General features: G+C 41.0%; 1 protein-coding gene and 1 long non-coding RNA gene across 15 annotated transcripts in view; one reads left to right on the plus strand and one right to left on the minus strand.

Moving 5' to 3' along the window:
• Positions 1–26,602, plus strand: part of LIMS1 (LIM zinc finger domain containing 1) — a 67,655-nt gene that overhangs the window by 24,970 nt on the left and 16,083 nt on the right. For 4 of the 12 annotated variants that reach the window (XM_077781555.2, XM_085583554.1, XM_085583588.1 and 1 more), the window contains one exon: positions 25,946–26,105. In XM_077781555.2, coding sequence (XP_077637681.1) covers positions 25,946–26,105 — 160 coding nt within the window. The other 8 variants (XM_085583518.1, XM_077781558.2, XM_077781556.2 and 5 more) reach the window with 6 other exon arrangements.
• Positions 11,650–23,242, minus strand: LOC110478739 (uncharacterized). Of its 3 annotated transcripts, none has more exons than XR_014956308.1 (4): positions 23,105–23,242; positions 22,822–22,925; positions 21,560–21,706; positions 11,650–18,846 (listed from the first exon to the last, which is right to left on the minus strand). It is a non-coding gene; the product is annotated as an uncharacterized LOC110478739 (long non-coding RNA). The 3 variants fall into 3 exon arrangements; XR_002466810.4 differs by having other exon boundaries at positions 11,650–19,718; XR_014956307.1 differs by having other exon boundaries at positions 11,650–21,706.

The raw sequence follows: 26,602 nt of genomic DNA on the forward strand, positions 1-26,602 counted from the left end.
GAAGAGTGTCTGAAGGAGAAAAAAGGAACTTGGTGAGCTCCAAGGTCAGTTGGGCCGTCTCGTGTATACACCCTCGGCAAACTGGAACAGCTGAGCAATGAGTACATATTTCCTTCTGCTTGTTTTGCCCGGAGACGCTGATTTCAGGGGGTGATGAGGCATACAGCTGCAGGGTGTGACTGTCTGGCTTTCCCCCCAGCTCCTGGCAATGCAGGCATCTCAAAGGTCTGCTTGCAGAGGGTGGCTCTTGTTGCCTGAAGCAGAGAGGACACTGACTTGTCCAGAAGCTGCAGTATTGAGCATCCTGGAGCAGTTGTGGGGGTTTGGCTTTACCTGTGTTCTGCAGTTCTAGTCCATGCTGGCCTGCTAGAGGAACAAAGAAAAATACTCTGCATCTGTGGAAATGTGGATATGAACCAGTCACTCCCTTCCCTAATTAACTTTTGCTTGTAGACTAACTTTTTGGTCTAATTCTATGCTTAGTGCAGGAGCTTCATGATCACTGCAGAGCTACATCTGCTGACCTCTTTTGCAGGAAGCCCTGGTGTCAGGAGCAGCTGATGGGCTTGGCTGGACCGTGTGACTTCATCTGGTGCTGTTTGTGTCACTCTGCTCTGCACTTCCCATCAGGCCTGGTCTGGGCAACCACAGACTGCAACGATCTGTCAGTGCCTATGAGCATAGTCTCTCTGGGGCTTGTCTTTTTCTACTCTCATTGGTCATAATTTTGCTCACAAGTTTTCTTTTAGCACAGCTCTTTTGGAAAACAAGTTGGTGATAAAAGAGCCGACTATTATGATGTGAACAAAACTGAAAAATATGGTTTAGCCAGTCCAGCTTGGCAATCAATTACTCAAACATGCTTTAAAACATTAGTTGAAGGGTTAATTCTTGTTTTCCTAGTTCCCTTTTAATGGATGCTTATTCACATTAACCATGAAGTGTTGCAGCTTTTGCAGTTCTCATGAATCAACAAACTGTCCTTGCCATTTTATAAAAGCAGAACTGCTGGCATACAAGCAATATATTAAATAACATGAACTGGAGTAGCAACCAAGGCCACTTATTCTGTATTACTGGTTTGTTGTGATTTTTTTCATGCTCAAGAACAAAATGCTGTTACCTTGATGTCTGCCACATTATTTTGAGAGACAAAGCTGTAGTGCATTCTTTCGTCTGGGAGGGTAACTGTCCACTGATAAGTTTAATGAAACTTTACTGCAGCTTTTGTACTTGAAGGGTCTTTGCAGGAAGAGATAAGTTCAAATGAGGAAGCAGTATGTGACAGTATGGGAAACAGTAGCTTGGAAAGATAAACTTACATTGTTAATTTGTCCACAGAAAAGGGTTAGTGATAATGTTAAGTGGCCTGAAGACAGAAATAGGATCAAGAAACAGGATATAGAGACATGATGAATAAAAAGCAAAAGAGGCTCTGTTGGTATGGCATAGCATTATTTTGTGTGTCTGTGAAAGCAGGTGGTAAGGAAACTTTCCTGTCTGACCATTCAGGAGAGTGCACTGGCAGTCATGGGTCTGAAGCCTGAAGCCATACTGCTGTAGAAACAAGTTTTGCCTGCAGCATGTCCCTGCAGAGGTCAGGTTGTGGCCTAATTTCTTTGTCACTGATGGTGAGCAAGGTTTCAGGTTCCGTTTTTTACAGATCTTTGCAGCAACTGGCAGGGAAACGTTGATTTTAAGGGTATTCCTGTTTTAATCTGCAAAGAGCTGCCTGAGGCCTTTGAGGTGTCCCAGGGATTCAGACTGCTTTAGAAAAACTGAGTTTGAGTCTCTGTCCACATGAGACATATCTTGTTTGTCTGGGCAGGTTCACTACCCTAACCTGCTCTGTGAGATGGTGGTTTTTGTCCCCAATTAGGGGAGGTTGTCAGAGATGGCAGTAGCCTTTCAGTGTGTGATACTGTCTGCCTTCATCTCAGAAAAGAAGAAAATCAGAAGGTATTTCTCTTTCTCAGCAGGTGGGAAGGTAGGGAGATGCAGTCTTCCACTCTGCATGGCACTGACAGATGCTTGTGATACGTTGGAAGTGGCCCTGCTTGACTCTTTGCTGCTCATCAGTGTTTCCAGGGATTGCTATTCCCATAAAAGGACCTAGAATACTGTCCTACTGTTCTTATGGTTTTGTACTTCTGTACCATACAACAATTGTATATAATGAAAGCTTCAGTCTTTCCTATGAAGTAGAACGTTTGCTTCCTTCTCTGTCCTTAGTGGTTTTGAGATGGAGAATTGGCATGATACAATTTGTGGAGCTCATCTGTGAATTTTGAAATATTTTTTCTCTTCTTTACAGCATCAAGTTTATACAGGGCCAAAGAAGGAAGTGGTTTGCTGAGTCACTTAAAATATATTTTTTTTTATTTTATCTCAATTACCAGTAATAACCACAGTGAAAACATGCAAACAGCGGGCATTTGATGTGAAGCTTTATATGGGAAAGGCTGCTCATTGTGAACGTGCTGCCAGCGAGGCTACAGGCTGACAGTAAGTGTCCAGCTGGTCACTGGGGCTGAGGGTCTGGCTCAGGCATCTGCTGGAGTGCACATTGTGCTGCCTTCTGGGCAGACAGCCTGGCTATGAATTGTATGGGCTTTTAGTCATTTACAGGGAAATTCTTGAGAGCAGGAGCCATGCATGAGAATGGTGATAGAGTCAGGAAGAGGACGAATTGCTGTGTCTCCGCTGGTTTTATTACTATTAGCAGCAAGCAGCATGGTAACAGAACTTTTAGCAAAGTCCTTTGTTGTTCTGGAAATGCACAGAGGTATTCTGGTATGTCCAGTAGTTTTTTATCGTTTGCTCACTGGGAGTGGTTTTAGGACACTATTTTGTCCCCACCCAGAACAGAGGATTCACGGTCAGTTTGAAGATACACCACTGCTTACGGGTTTTCTGCTGGCTGAGGAAGAGGACACTGCGTGACAGAACCATTAAACCCAAAACTGTAATTCCAGTGGAAGGAAAAGATTTGTCCTACCTGTTACAGAAATTGTGTCGCTTCTGGTGTGGTTGTGTTCAGAAGTCAGCAAAACAAAGCTTTTACGGTAGGGTAGCTGTGCATTTTTGGTTTAAGGCTTTTGCTCTGATTTAAGAGAAGAATCTTAAGTATGTTTTTCATGTGCTTTAAAATATTATGAAAAATCCATATGAGATCATATTTTTATGTTTTATACTGAATCCCAAAGTAATTTTTACAGCATTACGGGAAGGGAGGATGGCTTTTCCATTTTACATCATCCTAAATATCCAGGTTGAATTACTTTCATTTCTTTTGCACTGGTTTGTTTTTGTTTTGTTTTGTTTTGTTTTTTCCAGTATGGATTTTTCTGCTTGGATATGAATTACAAGTTTTAATAATTTTGAAACCAAAATGTAAATACTTAAAATCTTAGAATTTTTTGAGTTGCTAAAATGTGCACCTTACCTGTGATTTTTAAGTGTTCTTGCATGCATTCAGCTTCATTCTTTGCAGACACCTGATCTACTTTCTATATTTTGCTTTAGATAATATATTTGTGCGTATATGCAAAAAACAATCATACTATATGTTTCTGAGCATTTAAAGGTGATATTCTCTAGGGAAACACCATTTTCTACCTTTCTGGGAAATGCTGCTCAGAGTATAGAACCACTTTTTAATATGTCTGACCTGTGCTGTCTGAAATGTTTTCTGAATCCCCTCACTGCCTCCTCCCCTTTCCTCTGTAATGTGTTTTCCATGCCTTGGTTTTTTTGGGCAGTAGAGACTGTGTGATGTGGCTGATGGATGTTTTTACAGGCATAGAGTCAGGATCATTGCTTTTTCTGGGGTACTAAATTCACCATCCCACACTGTAAAACCAGCAGCATTCAAAGGCTCTGGTGGCGCTCTTGGGAGCTCAGGGTTGGATTGTCCTTCTAAAACACCAGCTGTTGGAGCTGTGAAGTAGTGTCACCTACTGCTTTCATGGTTGTATTTACTTGTGTGCCAGGAGGTGGTGATACCTTCAAGCCATGTGCATGTTGTCAGGGTTTCTCAAGGGGATTGCACTGTCTTCTCTCCTTGGCATTTCATTTCAGTATAAGGAGACAAAACCTTGATGAGAAGCTTTTCTTTCTCTACTTTTAATGGAGTGTTAGTAATTTGAAAAGTATTTGTAAGACAGAAAGCAAAGGGTCCAGGAGAGTAACTGCTGGTAGTCAACAGAGAAAGCAGTTTATAGTCTGCTGTAGTTTTGTTTGCATTTATTTAACCCTGATTAGTGATGTTTGGAGAAAAATTAAGATTTCCTAATACTCCCATTCCTTCTCTGAAAGGGCAGAGTCAGTCTGGGACCTGTTTTGAGGTGTACCACTAGCTCTCCACCCAAACCAGGGCTCAGCAATTGCACATCTGATATGTCTCAGTCAGTTTTCTGCACCCTTGGAAGGGCTTGTGGCTTTCGGAACTATCAGAGTTGGTAATTCCTTGGGGTATCAGGGCAGCTGCTCTCTGGGCAGTTTTCAGTTTCCTTCATTTGCCACATGTTTTCTAGGTCTGCTTATTTTTTAATTTTTTAAAATTTTTAATTTTTTTTTTTTAAACATGGCAATGTCTTCAGTCTTTTGTAGCATCCACTGGGGAACTTCTAACTACCCAATAAGCCAGCTGGGGGCCTTTTGCCCTCATTTCTAGAGGCAATTTATCTCATCATAATAGAATAAAGTAAACCTTCTGGACATACCTACAGTAGCAGAGTGTAAATAGAAGTAAACGGTTTTAAAGATAAAGCTTTTCAGCTTAGTATCTTCATAACCAAGGTGCTTAAATGTGAAAGGTGGATTTCCAACTGGCTTTGAAAATATCTGTGGGAAGAGGTTTTTAATTCCAAGACAGTAATTCCTACAGGATAGGTCCTGGATCTAGAAATGCAGGTTGTGAATTGCTTGTGGTTTTTCTCCACATGTTCTGGGCTCTGAAAATTAATCTAAATCGTGATTTTACTGGTTTTAAACTATCCTTCCCCTCATCATTTTGGTGTGGGCTTTTTTTTTCCTTTCTCTTTTAAGATGTTACCCCCTCATATACCGGTCCATATGAGTAATTTTGCCCATCTTAAGGCATCAACTGTTTGCCAGCTTGTTTGTCACTCTTTTTTTTAAGAGACTTATGTACAAATAGCAGGACAAAACTGATTCGTGTTGTGTCACACTTTCTTCTTTGCACACCTACTCATGCATGGATCATCTGCTGATTAACAGCATAAATTTCTGGCTATGATGCCAACCTGCATCTTCACCCTCTGGTCTCTCATTCGTCTCTGCTCTCAGTTTGGCCTCGGTCTGAATTACTAAAATATGTGTTGGTTAATCTGTACCTCCCTCTGGCTGTAGGAAGAAATACTGGCACGAGAAACAAGGCAGTGTTTTCCCAGTAGAGGGAGGTATTGTAAAACTCAGCCAAAGTAGGTTTCTGCTTGCTGGAGAAAAGTGTGCTTTTTGCGGAGGTTTTTTTTTTTTTGTGCTTAATTTAAGAGCTTATGGAGCAGCATGTGCAGAGAGCTTGGAGAAGGAAAGCAAAATACTTTTCCCATGTTCGCTTTTTTTTTTATTGGTAGAATAGAATATGTGGAATGAGAGCAAGGATCTCTGCCATGCTTCACTGAAACCTTGTGGGCTGCCAGCCATGGAGGTGGAGATGCCTTGGTACTGCCAGGATGAGACAGGACCCCTGTTCTCACCACAATAACCCTGCCTTCCCTTTGCCCCATCAAATTCCAGAGGGCTTCAGTGGGGATGAGTGCATCACTGCTCTGAAGAGTTGAGCACACCATAGAATCATTGAATGGTTTGGGTTGGGAGGGACCTTTAAGGGCATCTAGTTTGAACCTCCCCACCTTGCAGTGGGCCAGAACACCTTGCACTAGACCAGGTTACAACCATCTTGGTGCCATACTTTGTATGGCAAGGACAGGCATTAGTAGATGAGGTTTAACAAAAACTAGTAACTACTAAATTGCAACAATCCTACTTGGTCAGCTGGAGCATGGACGTAAATCCAAATCTCTGCTTTGTAGTGTGGACATAGATCAAGTGCCTCAGTACTTAGCCTAATCCACAGATTAAATTTGCTTGCTTCAGTATAGATTTACCACTAAGTGGAATACAGGAAGAAACATCAAAACAGTTGTTGGAATGACATTAGACAAGGAAGGAAACATATAATTACTTATTTAACTCCTTGAATCAACAGTTTAAGCTCCCATGAAGCTTTGAAATCCTAGTTTCATGGTGTGTGTCCCTAGCATTTGAGCTTAGTATTCTCTCTGTGCATTTCATCAGTGCCTGTCCCAGCAGGGACTCACAGTGTGGTACACTATTCCTTGACACTCAAACCCATCTGTGAGGACTCATTCTGCAGGTCCAGAAAGGTGTGAAGCTTTGTTGGCATCAGCACATCATTTGGGTGCTTCAGGGATTCTTGCAAAACTGCCAGAAGGGTTATTGTCACCTTCCTTCATTTTCTGCAGTGAGTTCTTTGCTGAGTTATAAGCTTTTTCCTTCACTTTAAAGTGTGCTTTCTTCCAAATCTTGTGAGAAATAGTAGAAGACAGTCACTCTTGTACACATTCCTCTGGAAACTGATTCCAGTGATAAATGGGATTGGAGGAATGTGCTCCCTTGAGCACGCAGCCACCTTGTAACTGTGAGCACACTACAGGCATTCCTGTGGTGTTCTTAGAATGCTCTTCTGATTATTGTTTTGACTGACTGTGCTGCCATGAAAACAGTTTTTCTATCGATTTGAAAATCTTCAAGTAAATTTAATTGAGATATGGTAGTTTTTTCAAAGTTTAGAAAAACCCAAAAAAACAAGAACATGCCACTAGAGGAAATAAGAGATGACACACATAGACTTTTCTGTGTGGAATAAGTGACCTAAAACTTCATCTTTTCTGGTTTCTATAGCTAGTGTATATTCTCTGTAAATACAGGCTTATGAAGAAGAAATGTCCTGAATTTGAAGCACTTGATATTTATTGTTATTCCTAAATTCAATTACATGTTTTCCAGTATAATGAATTGCTGTTCATGTCCCTTTGAATGTAGTATAAAGCAGCCAGGCATAACCTGTCTATCTTAAAAGATTTTTAAATTGGAAAATTCTGCTGAATACCTAGAATCACCAGAACAGCAGTACTTTCACAGAAATTTAAGGGAGAGCACTGGTGGCCTGGAGTATCAAGTTAGGACTCTGTAGGACTGCTGTGAAAACTCAGCCATGAGCCTAGTCCCACATAATAAAAAGTTATTCATTGCTTGTGATGAATGAAGGACTGCATACTTTGTCTCAGTTCCACCTTGTGCTGGTTAGAGATGGGGGAATAGTTTCCTCTACTGAAAGACAGAGGTACCACAATCATTATCCATCACATCACAATAGCAATGTTGGCTTTCTCTGGGGGCAGAAGGATGGTCACTTGCATGAGGGAAGAATCATGTGCTGGAAAATGAAGAGTAAACCTTCAAAGTACAGGATATACAAGAAGGCTGTGCATTACTGGTAATGAGAAAAGCTGTGGTAACTTGGCTGGTCCTCAAAAATTTTGATAGAATGTGAAAGGTCCAAGTGGCCTCATCCCACATGAGAAGAATGTAATCTCTCAAAAAAAGGAATTATAAACAGCAGATAGGGGCTAGGAAGGTAAAAAGGGGTGTGGGGAGCAGGAGGCACTCGCTGGGGAAGCTCTTCTTGGAAAGCCACGTCTATTGAATTTGCTTTGTGGAAGCATTTAAGTGAGTTAGTTGAGAAATAACATTTGTGTTCTGCAATGTCTCTGCAAAAAAACACCCTTATAACTTGTATTTGATACTCAGAACCTAGAGTTTGACAGTTTCAGTAAATTCAGGTTTGAAACCATGTATCCTGTGAAGATTCGTGGGTGATCCCACAGGGCAGAAAATGAGTCCAGTTTGCATTTCTTCTTATAGAAAGCTTTCAGCTTGTTCTGAAGCCCTCCAAGAAAGTGTTTTCTATATCAGCATGGATCCCTGTTGGAGTTTGCTGAAAAGGCCTGTGAAATGGAGCTATGGAGTTGAATCTCTGGTCTTACTTTAAAAACCTAACCATCTTGCCCTCCTTTATATTTAGGTGGATTTGATCTGTATAACAACTCATTTTTGTGTCTGGACTTGCTGTATTCCTTTAATTTGCATGCTCTGTCTTGATGCAGTTCTGGTTTCCAAGGACATTTGAGTAAAAGTTGTTGCCCAAGCACAGCAGCTGCTCATGGAGATAAAAGTTTAATGAAGTGATGTGTTTCAGATTAATGCAATGTGCAGCAAAGTGGGTGAAGAATTGTCCTTTTATTTTTTATTGGCTTGTGTTATGTGTAATATAAAAGTATTCAGTATATGCTGAACAGATGCCTATTGTAGTGACTAAGAATCTATGAACAAATTTATAGGTAATAGTTTAATTTCAACAGTTTACAAAGAGCTTTTTCACAGAAAAAAATGTACTCATCACTTTTAGATTATTATCTAAAATTGATCATTTGGACAAAAATAAGTCATTTGTATGGAGATATTTAAAGCAGAGTATAAACTGTTGGTAATGTATAAAAGCTGCTGTGCCATGAACATCTGTCATTTGCCATCCTGAACCTCCACTCATAACAGCATTAACTTTTCATTGGATTGCTGATTGACTGACTGCAGGGAATTGGCATTTAATTATGTTTAAGCTTATCCTACTGAGTACTGAGAAACAACTTTAAATACTTCATTTGAAACCGGAACACAGCATGTTTAGGCAAATAATGTGATTGTTCTTGCTTTTATTTTCTGAGGATGGGAGCTCAGATGTATATAGCTTATTGACAGTTCAGTGTGTGCGACCCTCTAACATCATGTAAATCACTTTGAGTTTTTGCAGCCATTATCTGTTTGGCATGTTATGTGATTCCTTTTCCAAAACAATTTTGTTATTTTTCCATTGTGTGATGTTTAATATTATGCACTGATGAGATTCCAGACTGGAGCATATTGATAGTATTATATAAAACTACTGAGTTTGTGTTCAGTCTGGTAATCTCAAAAAAATTGGTGTCATATGATATACCCAGTATTATCTATATTACACTTTTTTCCTTTAGTGAAATTAAAAATACTCTTACATATATTCTGCTACAAAATAAACACTTCAATAATGAACTCTGTAATTCATGTCAGATAGAACTTGTTTCCTGTAATAGTCAAAACAGTCCTTGCAAATTGTTACGTTTCTTGGCTTTCATTAAATGGAAATTCATTTAAAAAACACACCTTCCCAAATCACCATGTAGAAGTAAAATCTCTGAATTAAGTTTTTTTTATATGTGTCAAGAATAATGTCAAAGAAATAGTAAACATTTTTCAAGAAGTGGTAAGCTTTTTTGATGCCTCCTGAAATGAAGTGCTTTATTTACTACTAAAATTTTACTACATGAAATGAGATGCAGAGCTTGCAAAATTGCCTGCTAGCCGCCTTCCTGCCTTGCAGGAAACTTCAAGCACTTCCATCCTGTTTTACAATTACACGGGACACTCCATCACTACAAAATGTGACACACTGGTAAAGTAGTTTATGTTTGATAGCTGAGAATAGGAAGACAATTACTTTGTGGTTTTCTTCTGATTTTCAAGGTAGAAAAAGAAAAATGCGCACAGTGCTGTTGTGTTTCTAAAGGAGCAATTTAATGCTAGTTACTGAAGTTTGTGGCACACTTTGCTGCATTAACCTCCCTGTCAGAGCTTGCCAAAGTGCTTGAGTAACTCTGAATTTTCATAGCTCTAATGACTTTCCTTTTGTCATGAATTAGAACAGGAAAGAGTGAACAGCTCATTGCAGTCCCGGAGATGTGTGCGGAGGCGCTGGCAGAGCCGCCTGCTTTGCCCAGCACAGGGCAGGGTCGTGCCTGCTGGGGCGGTGAGAGTTGGAGGAAAGCTGGAGAGAAGGGGGTGAGCCGGTCGCACACATCCCTTAGGTGTGATCGAGTGATAAGGAAATGTGGTGCCCTTTGGGAGGGTGTGTACCTACGAGAAACAGGAAGCAGCAGCTCGGCGGGTGCCTGCCCTGCCTGCCTGCCGAGGTTGGTGGCTCCGGCGGGCGCAGGTGTGCCGACACACCGCCCAGCCGCTGCTCTCCAGGCATCTTGGCAGGCGCGCTCCTCGGCACCACAGCTGGGAGAGGCGGGGGAAAGAAACCCAACCCAAAGCCAAAACACCCCTCCTCACCTTTAAAAAAAAACCAACCCTCCTCCAGGTAGGGGAATATGACGGCCTTGCAGCTGAAAGAGTTGTCACATTCAGGTCTGTACAGGAGGAGACGGGATCGTCCTGACAGTGTCCTGCCCGGGTCACAGGAAGAGAACCTGAGGTGAGTGCAAATGGATGGTACTGCCAGGGCACCGAGCCCTTCTCTGCTGCCCGCTTGCGCGGTTGTAACAGACAAATTGCAACCACGGCTCTGGAAAGTCGCTGCAAAACACATGCATCGAGAAGCAGCCCCGAGGCACGACAGAAAAACCCCTGAAGGAAGGATAGCAGGAGCCATGCGATGACATTGCGTGTTCTGGCAGTGGTGTGACAGCCTTCCCTGACTCTGGGAAGGGCAAATGCTAGCCAGTGTTTACTTTGGGATCCCTTCTGATGGCCAGCACTCGCAAGTAAATAAACATTTTGGAGCCTGACAACTTTGCTCCGTCTGCTTTGAAGCTAGTTCTGGGTCACCCAGGTTCTGTGGGTTGTGCTGCCTCTTGGATCGTGGCACAGTCCCTGTGCCAGGCTGGTGGTGTGGAGCTGGGTGGCTGCTGGGCTCCCAGTTTCTTCTTGGGGCATTCTTTGTTGTGGAATGGGCTTTAGACAAAAGAATGCAGCAGGGCCACTTAGCCTGACCTTACTCAGCCAGGGTGACCAAAAATTAGAAAGCCATTTAATGTCTGGGGTTATCTTCCTGCTACTATGAACCTTTGGAAAAAAATTAACAATTAATTTGCAAAAAGCCTCTGTTTGGAGCAGAAAGATTAAGGATCTGTTTGTAACTTGAGTAAGTGCAGACAACCCCCCCCAAAAAAAAGTAAAAATGATAAGATGTTTTTCTAAGTGTGCTCAGCACGAAAGCAATCCATTCCCACTTCAAGCTCCTCAGCAAAGGAACCTTGTGTATCTGCTAACAAAAGCCCCAGTGGGGAGGAAGTACTTCCTATTTCCTAATGTCTGTCTCATTGTATTTTTAGATTATTTTTCCTTCGTAATGGTTGTGCATCAGGTTGGAGTGCTGTGTAATTTGAAAGGTTACTGTGTTTTTTTAAACTGCATTAGCGATTTCTGAAGAATGGTTATTCAGATCTGGGAGATTTACTCTTTTTTACAACTAAGGACCTCAACTGTGACAAAATGTATGATTGTAACTTACAGAGATTATTTATCATGAGATGTCAGAAATATCACTTCTAGGAATGTGTTCACTTGCAGGTCTGGTATGTGTGTTCAGTATCTCTCTGTAGTATTAATTCTGAATTGATTTCGGAGATGGATTTCTAATAGCATCAGCAGTATATATGTTATATTCATATGACTGCAGTTGGAAGAATAACCAGACTTAGTAGAGTAAGAGATGGGCACAGATTCTTGACATTTTTACAATTAGTTTATTTTGTACAAAACTAGCAATGAGGAAAAAATAGATCTATTTGGGAGAGAAAAAGCCTCTTTTTAAAGCATATACATAAAAATGGGTACTAGCTCTGTATGGTTGTGTTGCTGTTATTACTATGCATATCCAAGATAGGAATGAGACCATTTTGGCTGGATAAGGGGAAGGGGTGTGTTTACTGCACCAGTAGAAGTCTGGGTGTTTTAGTCTCCTGAGCCTCTTCTGGTTAGAGATGAGAAACACATGAAACAGGGATTGGTCTTGAGAAATAAAATCCAAATTGGAGGAAATTGTGAATCAGGGGCTTGTGAATCAGCAGAGGGCAGAGTGTTGGAGGTACAAGAAGATGAATAGAGCATGGTCAGATGATGCTTTTAGAGCAGGGGGACAACCCATACCTGCAACCAGAGCTTATCTTGTGTTTGCTAATAGCTTAAGCTGGTTCTTATTCAAACTAAACCTTACTCCTTCCTAACCTGTATTGTGATATTGCAGTGTGTTGCAAGGCAGCCTTATTTGTAATTTTTACTGCATTCTCCATGACAAAAGGAGGATAAAATACAGGATTATGACATATCAATGGGGCAAAGAGCAATTGGGAGCAAAGAGGGAAAGCTCATTAGTTTCTAAAAATGGAAAGATCTAGTTTTTTCCATATATTCTCCCAGTGCCACTTAGATGCCTGTCCTTAGCAAATACTTTCAGAGTATCTAAAGTCCATAAGAAAGACAAGAGGTTGCTTTTATGTCTGCTAAATATATCTTGCCATCCATGGGTTTTCAATGCCCTCCCATAGTATCTCTCTCCAGTTCTTTGTTCTAGTGCCTTTGTATTTTGTTTTACATACATATTAATCCAGATGTGTTAAATAATATCAGCCCTCAAGCAACAGTTCACTGAAACCTGCTTTCTCAGTTCAAGTAGTCTTCTTCTAATCCTGGGCCAAAAGGTACTCAAGATGCCAGTGTCCCCAGGTCACCCTTGGAGAACTTCTGTATTTAAAATCTTTAATTTCAGCTGCTGGATCCAGCCATCACAGCAGGAGCCAGATGTGCTTGGTGGGACAGGGGCCTGTGTACCTGCAAACTGCAGCTGAGACATAGCCAAGTGTTGGCATTACAAAGCAGCTCAGCAGGGCTTGGTGCCAAAATTCTGCCTTTTTCTTTCCTGGGAATGTCAGTGTGATATGTACTTAAAATGTGTGAGATTACTAATAATTAGGGAACTGTGAAACAATGTACTGAAACTCCCAAATGTGCACCAGAACATATGTTTGTTATATCATGTATGACATACATTTAATTTGTCCTGACAGCACAGCACATTGGTGGGGATGGGAAATTTGACTTCTCTTTCTGTCTCACCCATGTATAACTTAACAAACCTCATAACCTCTCTGGCAGCCTTTTAATCTGCTGCTAGATATGCAACTTGTGCTTTACTGACTTTTTAGGGAGCTGCAGCCTGTCTGTACTGTGTAAAAGGTGGTCTGGATAGCTCATCCTTTTCTTGAACTTGGACAGTACAAAAAATGTGCTTGGTTTAGAGCTCCATTGAGGCCAGGGTGCTGAATGCAGACCTCTCTTTGCCTGTTTGAGCAGACTCACCAGCTCATAAACCTAAATTACACAGGATGCTCCCTGGATGCAGAGTTCAAAATGCAGGAGGATGCCAGGCACCTTTATCTCTCTCCTGTGTGCAGCAGATGCAGCCATCCTTGAACTAAATGCAACATGAAAAATCAGCTTTTCAGAAGAGACTGTTCTGTAGACTTGTTCTTTTCCAGCTATATTGATTTAGTGGGAAAACAATGAAGTCTTCTGTAGGTCTTGTCTTGCTTTAGAAACAGCATGTAAAAAATTCTGACTGTATGCTGAGCTATTCTTTCTTGCTTTTCTCAGCAAACAGGATGGAAAGGAAATTGTACACATATATTTATGATTAATCATTAGGAGTCACTTAGCCATAGCAGTATGGTTGCTATTTTTGCTCTTTCCCCTTCTCATCCCATGGGTTTTTGTAAAAATAGAATGATTTGTCTAAAAGAATTGATACTATTAGTTCTCAAGGCTCAGTACAAGGTAGTCACAAAAGAAGAGGCAAATATCTTTGGGCTTTTTTTTTTTTGCAATTACACTTAAAAATTAATTTGATCACTGTTAGCTGCTATCTGTAGCTCTCTTTTCTAAGTACATATGCATTCAAATGCCTTTAAAAATACAAACAACTTTTAAAGAGGTTGATCTCAAGTTTTTTACCAAACAGTAAATTTTGGCATTTACAATAAATAAGCATTGATGAGCTTCCATCAGTAGTTGTCAGTCACTCATAGCTCACTGCTCCGTTCTGTGCAGAAAGCAATGTAGGTGTTTTCCATATTAAGAGTTTTAATTTATAGTTGCATTCTTTTTGCTCTTTGCTGCTGAAGCTGATGGGTACATGCATGTGAGTAGGTGCAGACAATCTTGTGCTGGATCTGTTCAGGCTCCTGCCTGCCTCTGCACATTGACTCCAGACTGGAAGGCATGTGGATGTGCCCCAAAATGTCAAGCACAAAGACTTTCCTTGCAGATGAAACAGGAGGCATAAGCACATTGTTATGTCCCACTGAGCCTTCAGGGGATAGGCTCTGCACAGCAAGGCTTTTAGGTGAGTGTAAAAAGAAACACATGAATAAAATTCCCCCCATTGGCAACACGGTAGGGCTGTCTCCCTTTCTTTATGAGATACAGCATTCAGGAGTTTTGCAAGGTCACAAATCTCCTTAACCTGCCATGAAAAGCACATATGGAGCAGCCAGACAAGGTATACAGCTGTTTCCAGCCATACATCAGCTCTGAAGACCTGCTCTTCCTAGGAAGAAGGAATGAAGATGATGGTCAGGAACTTTTTGGGAAAGCAGGGACCTGTTGAGCCTTCAAATGCTTTAGGGTACTGAGAGCTAGTTAAGGTGAAAATAAAAACCTGTCTGCACCTGGAAGCTTACTTAAATTCAATTTCTCCTGGTAATGTTTCTTTATAGCATCACCAGTGTAAACATTTATATGTCTGTTTTCTGTGAGAGTTATTTAACTTGCTCACCCTGCTGGTGTCAACAGGTGAAGCAGTAATTATTCCATACCTTGGTAAAAAAAGTGATTGATTTATTAAAGCAAGAAAAACTTTAAAAGAAGTGCTAAGACAAAAAAAAAAAAAGTGCTTCTCCCTAATAACTAAATACACTGTAATTGCTAGAATAGTGGAGAGCTGAGTGCTACAAATACTCATTTTAGTCTGGTGCCTGGGAGCTCTGGACTAAGAAACACTTCAGCTTGTCTGCTAGCTGCTCTAATTGAAGAAGGGATTTGTCCATGTAAATGTAACACTGAATTGGTACTATTAATTAGAGTAACTTACAGCCAGCAAAAGTATGCTTCATGGTTAGATTTAAATATTGGGATACCTAGAATTTGCATTACACCTTTGTTTGAGGTATCCACATGACTAGAGGCTTTACTGTTGATTTGTGCTGTACTTTTCATTGCTCTAGGGGTTAAAACAACTCCTGAAGAACACACCCTTTTTTGCTTGCCTTCTCCCTCACCCTGTCTCCTACATTGCATAACAACTAAGCAATTTTGTTTGACTTGCTCACCCGGACTATCACCTCTCATGACTCCAAAGACCAGAGATTGCTGCTTGTGTAATATCAACCAAAGCAATAATTGCTTTTCCTCTTAAATCTATGATTTTAGTAAACATGTAAACTTCAATTAGGATTTTAATTATAGCAATTAGGATTTTCACTGCTCTTATTTACAGGATTAGCTGACTAAAGGTAAATTGCACCTTTCTTTTGCTGTTGTTTTCATGTGTCCTGATGATACCTAACCAGAGGTGTTCTCTAAAGAAAATGTACTGTGATTGCTTATTATTCTTCATTATAATTAAGCTGTCCTTTGAATGCAGCCTGTCATACTGAAGTGAGTTTACACATAGAAGAGAAAAACTAAATTATGCCAATGTTACCACTTAATAAAAATTACTAACTTGCAGGTATTTGGGAGAAAAGTTTAAAAGGTTGTAAGTTTGGATTCCCTTTCTGTATATTTTTAATTTTGTTTTCCTGAGGTCTCTGAGCTGTTCTGGGAAACCTGAAGATAGCTGACAGTGTCCTCGAGAGGACCATGAGCCTTTTACATGATGCTCTCCAGGCATGGAAACAGCTTGCCAAGTATGCTGCTTCTGAGGATGGCCAAAGGCTGATGCCTGTGGAGGGAGGTAGTAGGAAAGAGTGAGCCTTTTTTGGGATTGCCCTTGGTAGTAACCCCATCTTGCCACCAGCTGTGGCTCAGGGACTTCCTATGGAGCTTGTGGCATTGTTTTTTCTTTCATTTAACTCCTCTGGTCTTGCTTTGCACCCAGCAATCTCAGGGCATTTATTAAGTCACTCAATGCTCTGAGTTTTCATGTGTATTATCTCATGGTGTAGTACATATAGTTATGTGTATTTTTTTCCTTGCTTGATTTGTCATATCAGCTTTAGGCTGCCATTATTCAGTATTCATCTTTGTATCTTCCAGCTTTGTAGAAATTCTCATTTTAGGTAGTTGCTGGTAGAATTCTGAACTGATGGCTTCATATATAATACTCTGTGAGCAGTGTTTTTTGATGATACTGCTCAATTTTGCCAGCAGATTCTAAGTCATACTGTGATGTGTCTTTATAGATTAACCTTTCTGATCTTTTGGAGCCTTTTGTCCAGGAAGAGAAATTTGGAGCCTGATTTTTGTGACATATTTCCTTGTAGCTCTTCTGCTGCTTCTGGTTGCCCTAATGAGCATAATAGAACTAGAAAAAAATGAATTAACAAACATTATTAGCCTCAAAGGAAATAACATACTGACAGACATAGATAGAAATACCTGGCAGCATTTCTCAGCTTGTGCCTTTTTAAATTAAGAATTCAAAATATTTAAGCTGTTCCAGCAAGGAATGAGTGGACAAAGGTAGAGCAAATGTGAAATTATGTTTGTCTTCTCTAGCATATAAAATCCATGCATGCCACACTCTTCATAGATCATAAAGTTCTTGATCCCAAGGTGAGTCTACCTTTTGAACTCTGTTTCTTTGCAACTACTGGATTCCTGCTCAGAGTCATGCCTCAAAAGTGCTCTGGCTGGTCCCCTTGTTCCCGTATGGGAAGTTTGTATTGAAAGCTACTTGTCCTGCACAATATTTGGCTTTTTAGTTTTTGTTTGTTACATTTCTTCTTCACTGACTTCAGAAACTGAAGTGAAGCATACCCTATATTTCTGATACATAAAGTTGGTCCTAATATATGTACTTTTTTAAAGGACACTGTAGAAGTGCAGCTTCAGAGTAGAATAACTCCATAGGCTGCCAAGTTGCAGGTTATGAATTTTGCCTGAAATATACAAGTAATTGCATAATTTTAAACTCAAGTTCTTTCTAAAATGCTTCCTAAAGCTACTCCTCAGATTATTCCATGGTATGTAGCAAAGCAAAAGGAAGCTTGTCAGGTCTCAAACCCTTCTGATTGAAAGCTCAATCTTCTTTTATCTTCCCTCTTTCTATTGCTTCTCTTCTGTCAAGCAAAAACCCTGCTGTTCTTTTGGATGATCCCAGCAGTATATTCTTGTGAGGGGTAACTTCAATACCTTCTTCCCTCATAGGTGATATAATAATGTCCACTGCTGCATTACTCGTTGAGGATTAGTCAGGTGTTGGGACAAAAACCATTACTTTAAAAAACCTGGCAAAAAGGTTTAAAAAACCTTGCCAAACCTTCTACTAGAAAAATGCATGGAACTTTGCACAAGCTGCTATTGAAATTCATTCATGTTTACTTGACAAGTGTGCTACTAGCATTGAATAGCTGATAAATGTAAAGTGTGAGATGAAGACCTCTAGTTTGCATTATCTAAATGTTAAGACTGTCATAATGAACTCAAAATGCTATTTTGTGTTAGTGTTATTTTTTGGCTCATTACTCATTCTTGAGTCTTAGGAACATAAACTGCTTCTTGTTCTCTTGGCAGTTGAATATTAGGGCTATTATTATTTTATGCTGCTGTATTAGCTGCAGATGGCTTAGCTGTCTGCCATCCTCTGCAGGTTTTAAAGCCTGGTGATGCTGTAGTGAATGTAGGAAGAGAAAAATGTGAAACTGAAACCCAGAGTGACTAATAATTACAATTTGGTGTGTGTGTGAGAGGAGAACAGCTGAGGAGATGTTTTCTATAACACATTGTACTTCTGCTAAAAATTAATTCATTCAGGCAATGAAAAACCTTGCACATCATCATATAGAAGCTCAAACTAATGAAGATGAGAAGAGATTATGTTGCTGAAAGTGTAGATTAATAGTAATAAAGTAATAAAAGATGTGTGTGACATGCAGGTTACTGAAGCTGTAGGTCAGTCCTCAGCATGGTGTCTCCAGTGGAGATGTGCCTATAATAAGGATCTTGCTGTGGGCTGGGAAGCCTGGTTTTGCAGTACTCTGCCCTACAAGGAGCTGTATAGATGTACTGGAAGTCTCTCCTGAGTGCTGGGGTGTTATGTTGAGTCATAGTATTAATTATAGCTCCTGGATGAGCTGTTCAGATCATGATGTTCAGCTTGTCAAAACATTGGTTCCACATAGTGCAGGCAGATGACTCAGGCAGAATCAAAGGCTGGCATTTGCCTGTACGCTGAGGATTCAGTGGAGGATTTTTGGTGGATGTCAGTGACAGATGACATGAACTGAATATTTGTGCAAGGAAGCCATTACCCTAAAGAGAAATACGTTACTGCATTTTAGAATCATAGAATCATTTAGGCTGTAACAACCTCTTAATATCAAGTCTAACTAATAACCCATTACTGCCAGGTCTACCTCTAAACTATGTCCCCAAGTGCCACATCTACATGTCTTTTAAATAGTTTCAGGGTTGTTGACTCTGCTCCACTTCTCTGGGCAGTCTGTTCCAAATGCTTGACGCCCCTTTGCATGAAACAAAAAAAAATAATGTCCAATCTGAACTTCCCTTGAAGCAACTTGAGGTTGTTTCTTCTTGTCCTGTCACTTTTTCAGAGCTTGGTGGACTTGATTTTCTCTTTTCAGGCTTGAAAAGATGGTTCTTTTCACAGCGACTGTCTCAGGAACATTTGATGTGCAGCCCCTAGAATTAAGTGGCTGACCTTTTTTATTATTCTTAAATTAGAAATGAGGATGTAAGTGTTATATGAAATGCATCAGTGCAAATGTATCCTTAAAATTTATAGAGTTGGAGGAATTTGGATACCATAATGAAATAGACTTGCAGTTGACTACTCAGGTGCAGATTTCAAGAATAGCCAATAATGTGCTGTGTCACATGCAACACAAAATTATTGGAGTTCATGAGCTTCTCATATATGGTACTGTTTGTTTTATTTTTCCTGTCTGCACAGGATTGAAGGAAACAGTAGTGTGGGAGGACGAGATGAATGTTTTAAAGAGTATCAAATATCTGTACACAGAAGTTATTACTTGGTTTATGCTTCATTTGGTAATAGATGTAACCAGCAGGAAGAAAACACAATACTTTGCTGAAATATTACTTACAACAGGAAAATGCTGTAGTTGCATATTGCTCTTCCTTTATATAAATTCTGTCAGAGACTGATATTTCACTGTGCCTGAATGACTGATAAACATTGTGTGGGAAGCTGCTGCTTACCTGTCTATTCCAGTTATATTTACTTCCTTATGGAGAGATGGAATGTGAACCTTCTCTGTTTATGGAGACCAAAGCATTTTTTGGACATGTTTATACTAGAATAAATTTATACTGGAGGATATGAAACAACTAGAATTGCCTTTTTGTTTGCCCTGTTTAAACTCCCACCACATAAGCTTAATTATGTATTTTGAGGTGAAGACTAAAGAATGAAACTTTCAGGAACACTCAGAATTCACATGATTTTTACTGCAGTGTTTTCAAGATGGTTTTCCATAATTTTTAATAGAAGAAGTAGTTGGAGCAGTGCTGAGCACATGTGAAAATCCAACCTGTAAAAATGTGCATTTTAATTATATAAAATATTAATTACTTTTTTCAAACTGCCTTAGGAGACCAGAAAGTATTTTATTGCTTAAGAGATAAACAATTGCAGCAACCAGAACCCAAGAGTGTTTTTAATTTCAATAAGAAACCCTCACAAAAGGTCAACTAGTGCTTTGAAATGTTGGTGCAGAAATCAGAGCAGGGCACTGCAAGCCCACGCGTCTTTTGCAGCCAAACTTCTTTTCTAGGTTGTTCTGTATTTTGCGTGTGAGAGTCACTGCACAGCATCTGTTACTGCATCATTGGAATGAACCCACTCGTGCCTGCGGGGGAGGAGGTGGGATGCACTGTGCTTGTTCATCCCCCGCCTGTCCCCGCGGGTGTTTCCTCCCGCAGCTGTATGTCCCGGTGGCACAAACAGGTTGCCAGGCAGCAGCTGCCTTTGCCAAGCACCTTGTTTGGAGCCGTGGCTGCTCCGCACACGGCTATTTGTGGCACGGAGTGAAATGCTCAGCGGGCTTGGCTGGCCACCGAGCCGTCACTGTAAGAGTCCCTGTCTGCCCCTGGCAGCCGCCGGCATGGGCAGCCAGGCTGGAAAGCTGTGCAGCGAAAGCAGCGTGGAGTGAGGCGGCAGTCATCCTTCAGCAGGGATTAGGCAGTGCGCCTATTTTTGCTATTGTTTACCAAAGCCCTTCTGGTAACCGCAGTGGAACACTTCTCCCTCCCTCTTCTACCATTTCCTTCAGCACCTTCCCTACCATCAGTTTTGGCTTCTGATAAGATCTTCAGTGTGCCAAGAGGAGATTGTCTTTTTCTTTCATACCTGTCTTTTCTAGTTAAACGCCCAACTTCTTCTCCCTAGCACTGCATCTTTAACAATAGGCTGCTTGCTGTGTTTTGTCCCATATCCCAGGGAATGCCCTTGGGAAGCTGCTGCTGCAAAACAACCCCTTACATACTTCTCACTCTCCATGGACAGCTTCACCTCAGAGTAACCTAGAATTCCCTCATGAAAATGAAGTGTATTTTTAACAATGTATTTCAGATCTGGGCAGCATGCCTCCTATAAAATGTCAGAAAAGAGAAGGATGGCCAGCTGCTCTGGATTATCAGACCTTCACAGTAGAAGCTGTGTTTTGCTTCAGTAGCATAAAGGCCCTTTTAAAACTCTTGTTAAGCTCCTTCTTGTTTATTAGAAAAAATTTGGAGTCATTCCTCCAGCAGCAATGGTAATATGACTGGAGAACCAGACAACTTCTACTTACTGCACATATGGAGTCCTGTTACTTTGAAGGACTTGCTCCTGACAAAAACTAGGAAGATAAAACCAGGCTTTTTGGATGGACATCTTACTGCACTAACTTGCTGTACTACTTGCTTTGCTACAGCCATGCAGAAGACTGCACAGTAGCAAGGTGAAGGAGCAATCAAATGTTTTCTTGTTGACCAAAGAGAATATGAGGCAGCAGAAGTTGTTTCCAACCACATTGGTCACCTGTGGATTTCAGATTACTGCAAAACTGTAGTAGTCCACCAGGAAAAAGTCTCTATGGGGCACTTTTGATTTACAGCAGCATCTTCCCAGGAGAATTGTCTGTGATCTGGGACAAAATACAGGAAAAGAGTTGGGAAATTGTTGAGAAGATAGTGATAAGAGGAAGAGGTAGGCTCACTTGCTGTTTATTATCTTAGTGGCTTCATTTATCTTTACTAATCCTGAATAAATCAGCATTTTTAGTCCACTGTAGTCAGTCTCACTGAAGTTTTTTATGCCCACAGAAGCTCAGCACTGACCTGTGCAAAAAGTGTTGGGAAGCAAGATGAAGAAGAACTGGCATCACTATACCTGCATGTCTGTTGGCAGTCTGCACATTTTCATCACTCATGCTTCAGAGAATGCAGAAACCTTTTCTTCCAGGACTGCAGTGGTGCTCTGGCAAGATCTTTTTGGCCTTGGGCTAGAACCTGAGCATTGCTTCATCTGCAGTGTGCCCTATGACAGATAAAAATAGGACTTGAGCTGCAGCCAGGCTGTGTCAGTGGTGAGGGTGCAGCTTCCTTAGCCTGTTAGAGCTTGACTTCTGGTAGCTCTGGCATAGGGTGAATAATCACACCTACAGACAGGCAGATCAGCAGGGTCATGCTGCCTGGGTCCCACCTACGCAAGGAAATAGCTTGCCTAGGGGGTTGTTGCTCCTTGTTGAGGGGAAGTGAAGGGAAGACACTGACCAAACCCATTCCACAAATTTGTCAGCAGAAGCAGCAGCGTGGGACTGTGTTGGCTGAGCTGTAGGAAGGTGGCTGCATGCAAGCTCAGGCCTGCATGGAGAGTGGCGTGTGGGCTGCTGTACGCTTGCTGAGCAAGCTGTCTTAGGTGGTGGTGAGAGATATGGCCAAAAAACATCACCAACCAGACCCTCTGTGGTAGGTCCTAGGGAAGGTGCAGGTATATTAAGAAATTGTAGCCTTGACTGGACATTCTGTCATATCCTGTGACAGTATAAGCGGAAATGGCCTCAGGTTGTACCAGGGAAGGTTTAGATTGGAGATCAGGACAGATTTCTTCATGGAAATGTTGTCAAACACTGGAACAGACTGCCCAGGGAAGTATTAGCATCACCATCACTGGTAGTATTTAAAAGATGTGTAGATGTGGCACCTGGGGACATGATTTAGTGGTGAATGTAGCAGTATTAGTTTAATGGTTATACTCAGTGGTCTTGAGGTCTTTTCCAATCTAAATTATTCTATTACTCTCTGATCTTAGTTCTAGTTTCTCTATTTGTTCCTGGTACTCATCTCCTTCTTGTCATCCTCTGCTTCCTCATGCCCCCTCACAGACTAGCAGATTCTTCAGCTGCCAGTGTGCTGTGTGTCATGAGCACAAAGTGCATGCAGTTCTGCAGTTCAACTGGTTGCTAACAAGGCTGAGACAGTTCAACACAAAAGTTAGTTACTCAGGGGGGCTTCCCAAAAGCCTTCCTTTTCTGCAGTTATAAAGTGCTGGAAGCCCACAGGCACTGTGCCACAAACACTGCGCTTCAAAGAGGGAGAGCTTGTAAGAGTCTAATTATTAGCTGTAAATCTTACTTTAGTTAGTGTTCTTACATTGGATAGTTGTTCTAAATGCAGCACATCACTGGAAATAAAGCTTTGGTTTTCCTCCTTCATGTATTGTCCATTATGGCATGCCTGTCAGTTTTGTTAATGGCCTGAGAAACAGAACAGAAATCAAACAATCTGCTTGTACCTTCCCCTTGTCTGAAGTACTGAGAAGAGGAAAGACATACATAGATAAATTCAACACATATGACTTAAAAGACACAAGTGGAGCATTAAATGTCATTTTTACAATGTAATTAACACACTATAGCATTAAAGCAATATTTACCTGGAGACAGGAGTCTTCTGATCCTGCTTTCCACTGTTGGTTTGCCCATGATAAAATATTGTTGGACTCTGCCTTCACGCCCCCACAGCATAAAGAAGCTGCAGCCAAGTTTGGTGATAAACTTATTTGCACATAGGTTACTCACACCACAGCTCTCCTGGGCAGCTTCTGTCAGCAGCCAGCAGCGAAGACCCTTTCCAGCATCCGAGTTTACATGAGGGCCTGGTGAGGGGAGTGTTCTCTGTGCACAGCCAGCCTGCGTAAATCTCAGCGTGACAGGCTCCCAGCCCTGCTGCTGAACTTTTAACTTGAAGCTCTAGCAGGGTGCTGAGTAGCTCCAGCTACATGACAGGAGCTGTGAAAGTAAATCACTTCGCTGGGAACAAGGGGAAGTCCAGCATATTGTTTTGCGGACTTTGCCTACAGTTTGTTTGCAGTCTAAGCATAGAATATATACACCTGGGAAAGCAATCAGAGCGAGATGGACTTCCAACGCAGAGCTCAGCCCTTCCCCATCCCAGAGGATGAAGAGGTTGCCTACAAGGTCACTCCTGATGCTCACAACTCCGCAGGAAATGAAGGCGAGAAACCGGTGTCAAAATTGCAACGTAGGCACAGTGAAATAAAACTCTACAAAGAGTTTTGTGATTTTTATGCAAGATTGTAAGTTTGTTCTGTTCAGCTTCGGGGTGTAACTGCAGTGACATTACTGGTGTATTGTACATAATATATTTTATTATCTGGGGCTCAGGCTGTGCAAGCTGTTCTCTCATTCAACCTTTGCCACTGTTCTGCTTGAAACATTGCCAGTTGTAACAACTAAAATTTGAATTGTTGCTTTAAATTTCATCATGAATTGCATCAGGAATTTTTATCAGCAGTAAAAATGGTGTTGGAATTTTTAAAGTAGTCTCTCTGCCTTCAGGTTGTTTGCCAGTTATTCTGGGCAAATGGATAAACCGCTTCATTAATGCAGAAGTATTACATACTTCACTAGTTTTACATATGTGATGTGTTTCAAAGTTAAGCACTTTTTCCTGAAGAGGGAAACTGTTTTTACTTGGTTTTGAACTTTGTTTCATGTTTTTGCTTGGATTGTACTTTACGTACATCAGTGCTTAGAATCCTTAATGCTCAAGCACTGTTGAAGTGATGATGAAAGATCCCAGTTTCTCTTGTGATTATTCTTCATTTAGATTGATAAGGAAGATGGGAAAATTGACTGAGGTTTTGCCCCACAGAAAGCATACACAGTCAATGAAGACCATTGATGACCTTTACAGTTGATCACAGTTTATATGTATAGTCACTGCAGTTTGTCCATAGGTCTGTCTGTTATTAGGGGTTAGACCATCCTGTGTCTGATCTTCATGTGAAATTTGCCCACTCATTTCACTGTGAGGACAGTGGATATTTGGATTGCAGTTACCGTTTTCCTCATCTGCAAAGATCAAGTGAGAGAGAAAAAAAAGTGCTAGCTAATAATAACATGTCAAATGTGACCTTGTGTAGGGCTCTTCTGTGAGACAGTGTAAGAAATAGATAAAACACATTCCATTTTGAACCACGTGCTAGGTGTTTGCTTGCTCCCTTGGATAGTGTGCAAGGAATGAATTCAATTCCTATTGAACATGGTGGGAGCCCAAAGGTCTTATCCCCTTGAAGAGATAAGAAGGAAGGCTTGGCATCTTACAGAGGACTGTGGGCTCTGCACTTACAGGCACAGCATGATAACTTATCAAAATGCGTGCCTGCATGCATATGTGTTTCAAATAATGTCACTTGTCTAATAACCTTCCAGATAAATATTGAGTCATTAGTTTTCTCAGCTGACATCCCATTTTAATGAAACTAGACCATTGCCCTATATTTACTTTCTGTTACCACATGGTATTAAGGATGATCCTGAAAGGCAGAGTTTTGAGAGCCTAGATATGAGTGATGGAATGTTTGCAAAGGGAAAACCAAAAGAGCCTTTTGCTGGCTTTAATTAACTGAAAATCAGCTATACTGTCTTCTGCAGATGTGGACAGCTACCACACTGCCTTTTTTTTGGTCCTGTGCCTTTGAGAAGCAACCAAGGTTGCTGTTTCAATATTTCTTTGCATCCCTGGCATGGGTCGCAGTGGGGCAGCCAGAGCATTCCCACCCTCTCCTCCCCCCTAGCCTTGGAGTGGGCTATGAGCTGGCACATGATCAGCCGAGCTCCCTGAGATAAACCCTAACAAAGCAATCAAAAATCCCATGATTTCAAACTAAATTTGTAAAATGACTTCAAGCTATGCAGAGCTCATATAAAGGATAATTATTTAACTACTCTGTTTTTCATTAATATCTGCCAGACTAGATCCTGCACACTCTTTCACATTGTTTATTTAGAGCTCTGAACCAATGCCATTATATATGTATAGTTTAGAAGTTATATATGTATGTATTAGAATTGGTTTACAATAAATAATTTATGTTTTACTGTGTGATGCCAGTCCTTAATCATTAATATTTGCCCTTGTTTTCAGTCATTTTAATGTATATCATAATTCTTATAGTACTTTGAATTGCCTTTTTTCATCATAGAAAGCCTGTAAATGTGTCTGAAGAGACAAGGTTTCTGTTTGGGGTTTTCAATTAATTAGAGCATATCACAGGGATTTTGTTTCTATCTAAAGAGTTAGGGAGCAGGGAGATGCCGCAAGCTATGAAGTTCATGGAAAAACTTGTGCTGAGCAGCTTATCATTAGGTTGGTGCAGTTTGGCCTGGTAGAGCAGGGGAAAGACTGATGACCAGTGTTGTTGTCTACTTAGGCTAATTTTCTTTCTTTTTTTTTTTTTTTTGAATGACAGCAACATGGCGAACGCGCTTGCAAACGCCATCTGTGAGCGCTGCAGGGGGGGCTTTGCCCCTGCCGAGAAAATTGTGAACAGCAATGGTGAGCTGTACCACGAGCAGTGCTTCGTCTGCGCCCAGTGCTTTCAGCAGTTCCCCGAAGGGCTCTTCTATGAGGTAAGTGGGGCAGAGACCCCTGCTGTCCCCATACCCCCTCTTGAGCCTTCATTCCCATAGCAGAAGTAGCTACAGGCAGGTGGATAGCTTAGAAAGTCCCATGAGAGTATCTGGGCTCTAACAGAGTATGCCCAGTAAAGGGAGAAAAAAACCAGAAGCATTTCTGTGCTAATTTGGAGGACATCCATGTATATAACATTCTTTAAGTGTGGACCTTAATATTACCAGCACTGAGAGAAAAAATCCTGGAGATTCTTTTCTCAGTGCAAATTTTCTCCCTGAAACTTGTGAATCTGATGTATCATACCAGAAATATATAAGAAACATACTTCTTAGAGGAGAAAGTCATATAGAAGGAAATCTCAGCATCCTGTGGTCCACAGGAGGTTTATCACTGAGTTGAGTGAGTCCAGTTTGGCGTTGGAAAAGAGATGTTCTGTATGTGAGCATGCAGTGATCCAAACCAGACAGAGCCAGTATAAGATAAACTCTTAAGT

The sequence above is a fragment of the Lonchura striata genome, chromosome 1, assembly GCF_050655825.1.
Source record: "Lonchura striata isolate lonStrDom1 chromosome 1, ASM5065582v1, whole genome shotgun sequence".
Classification (NCBI taxonomy): Eukaryota; Metazoa; Chordata; class Aves; order Passeriformes; family Estrildidae; genus Lonchura; species Lonchura striata.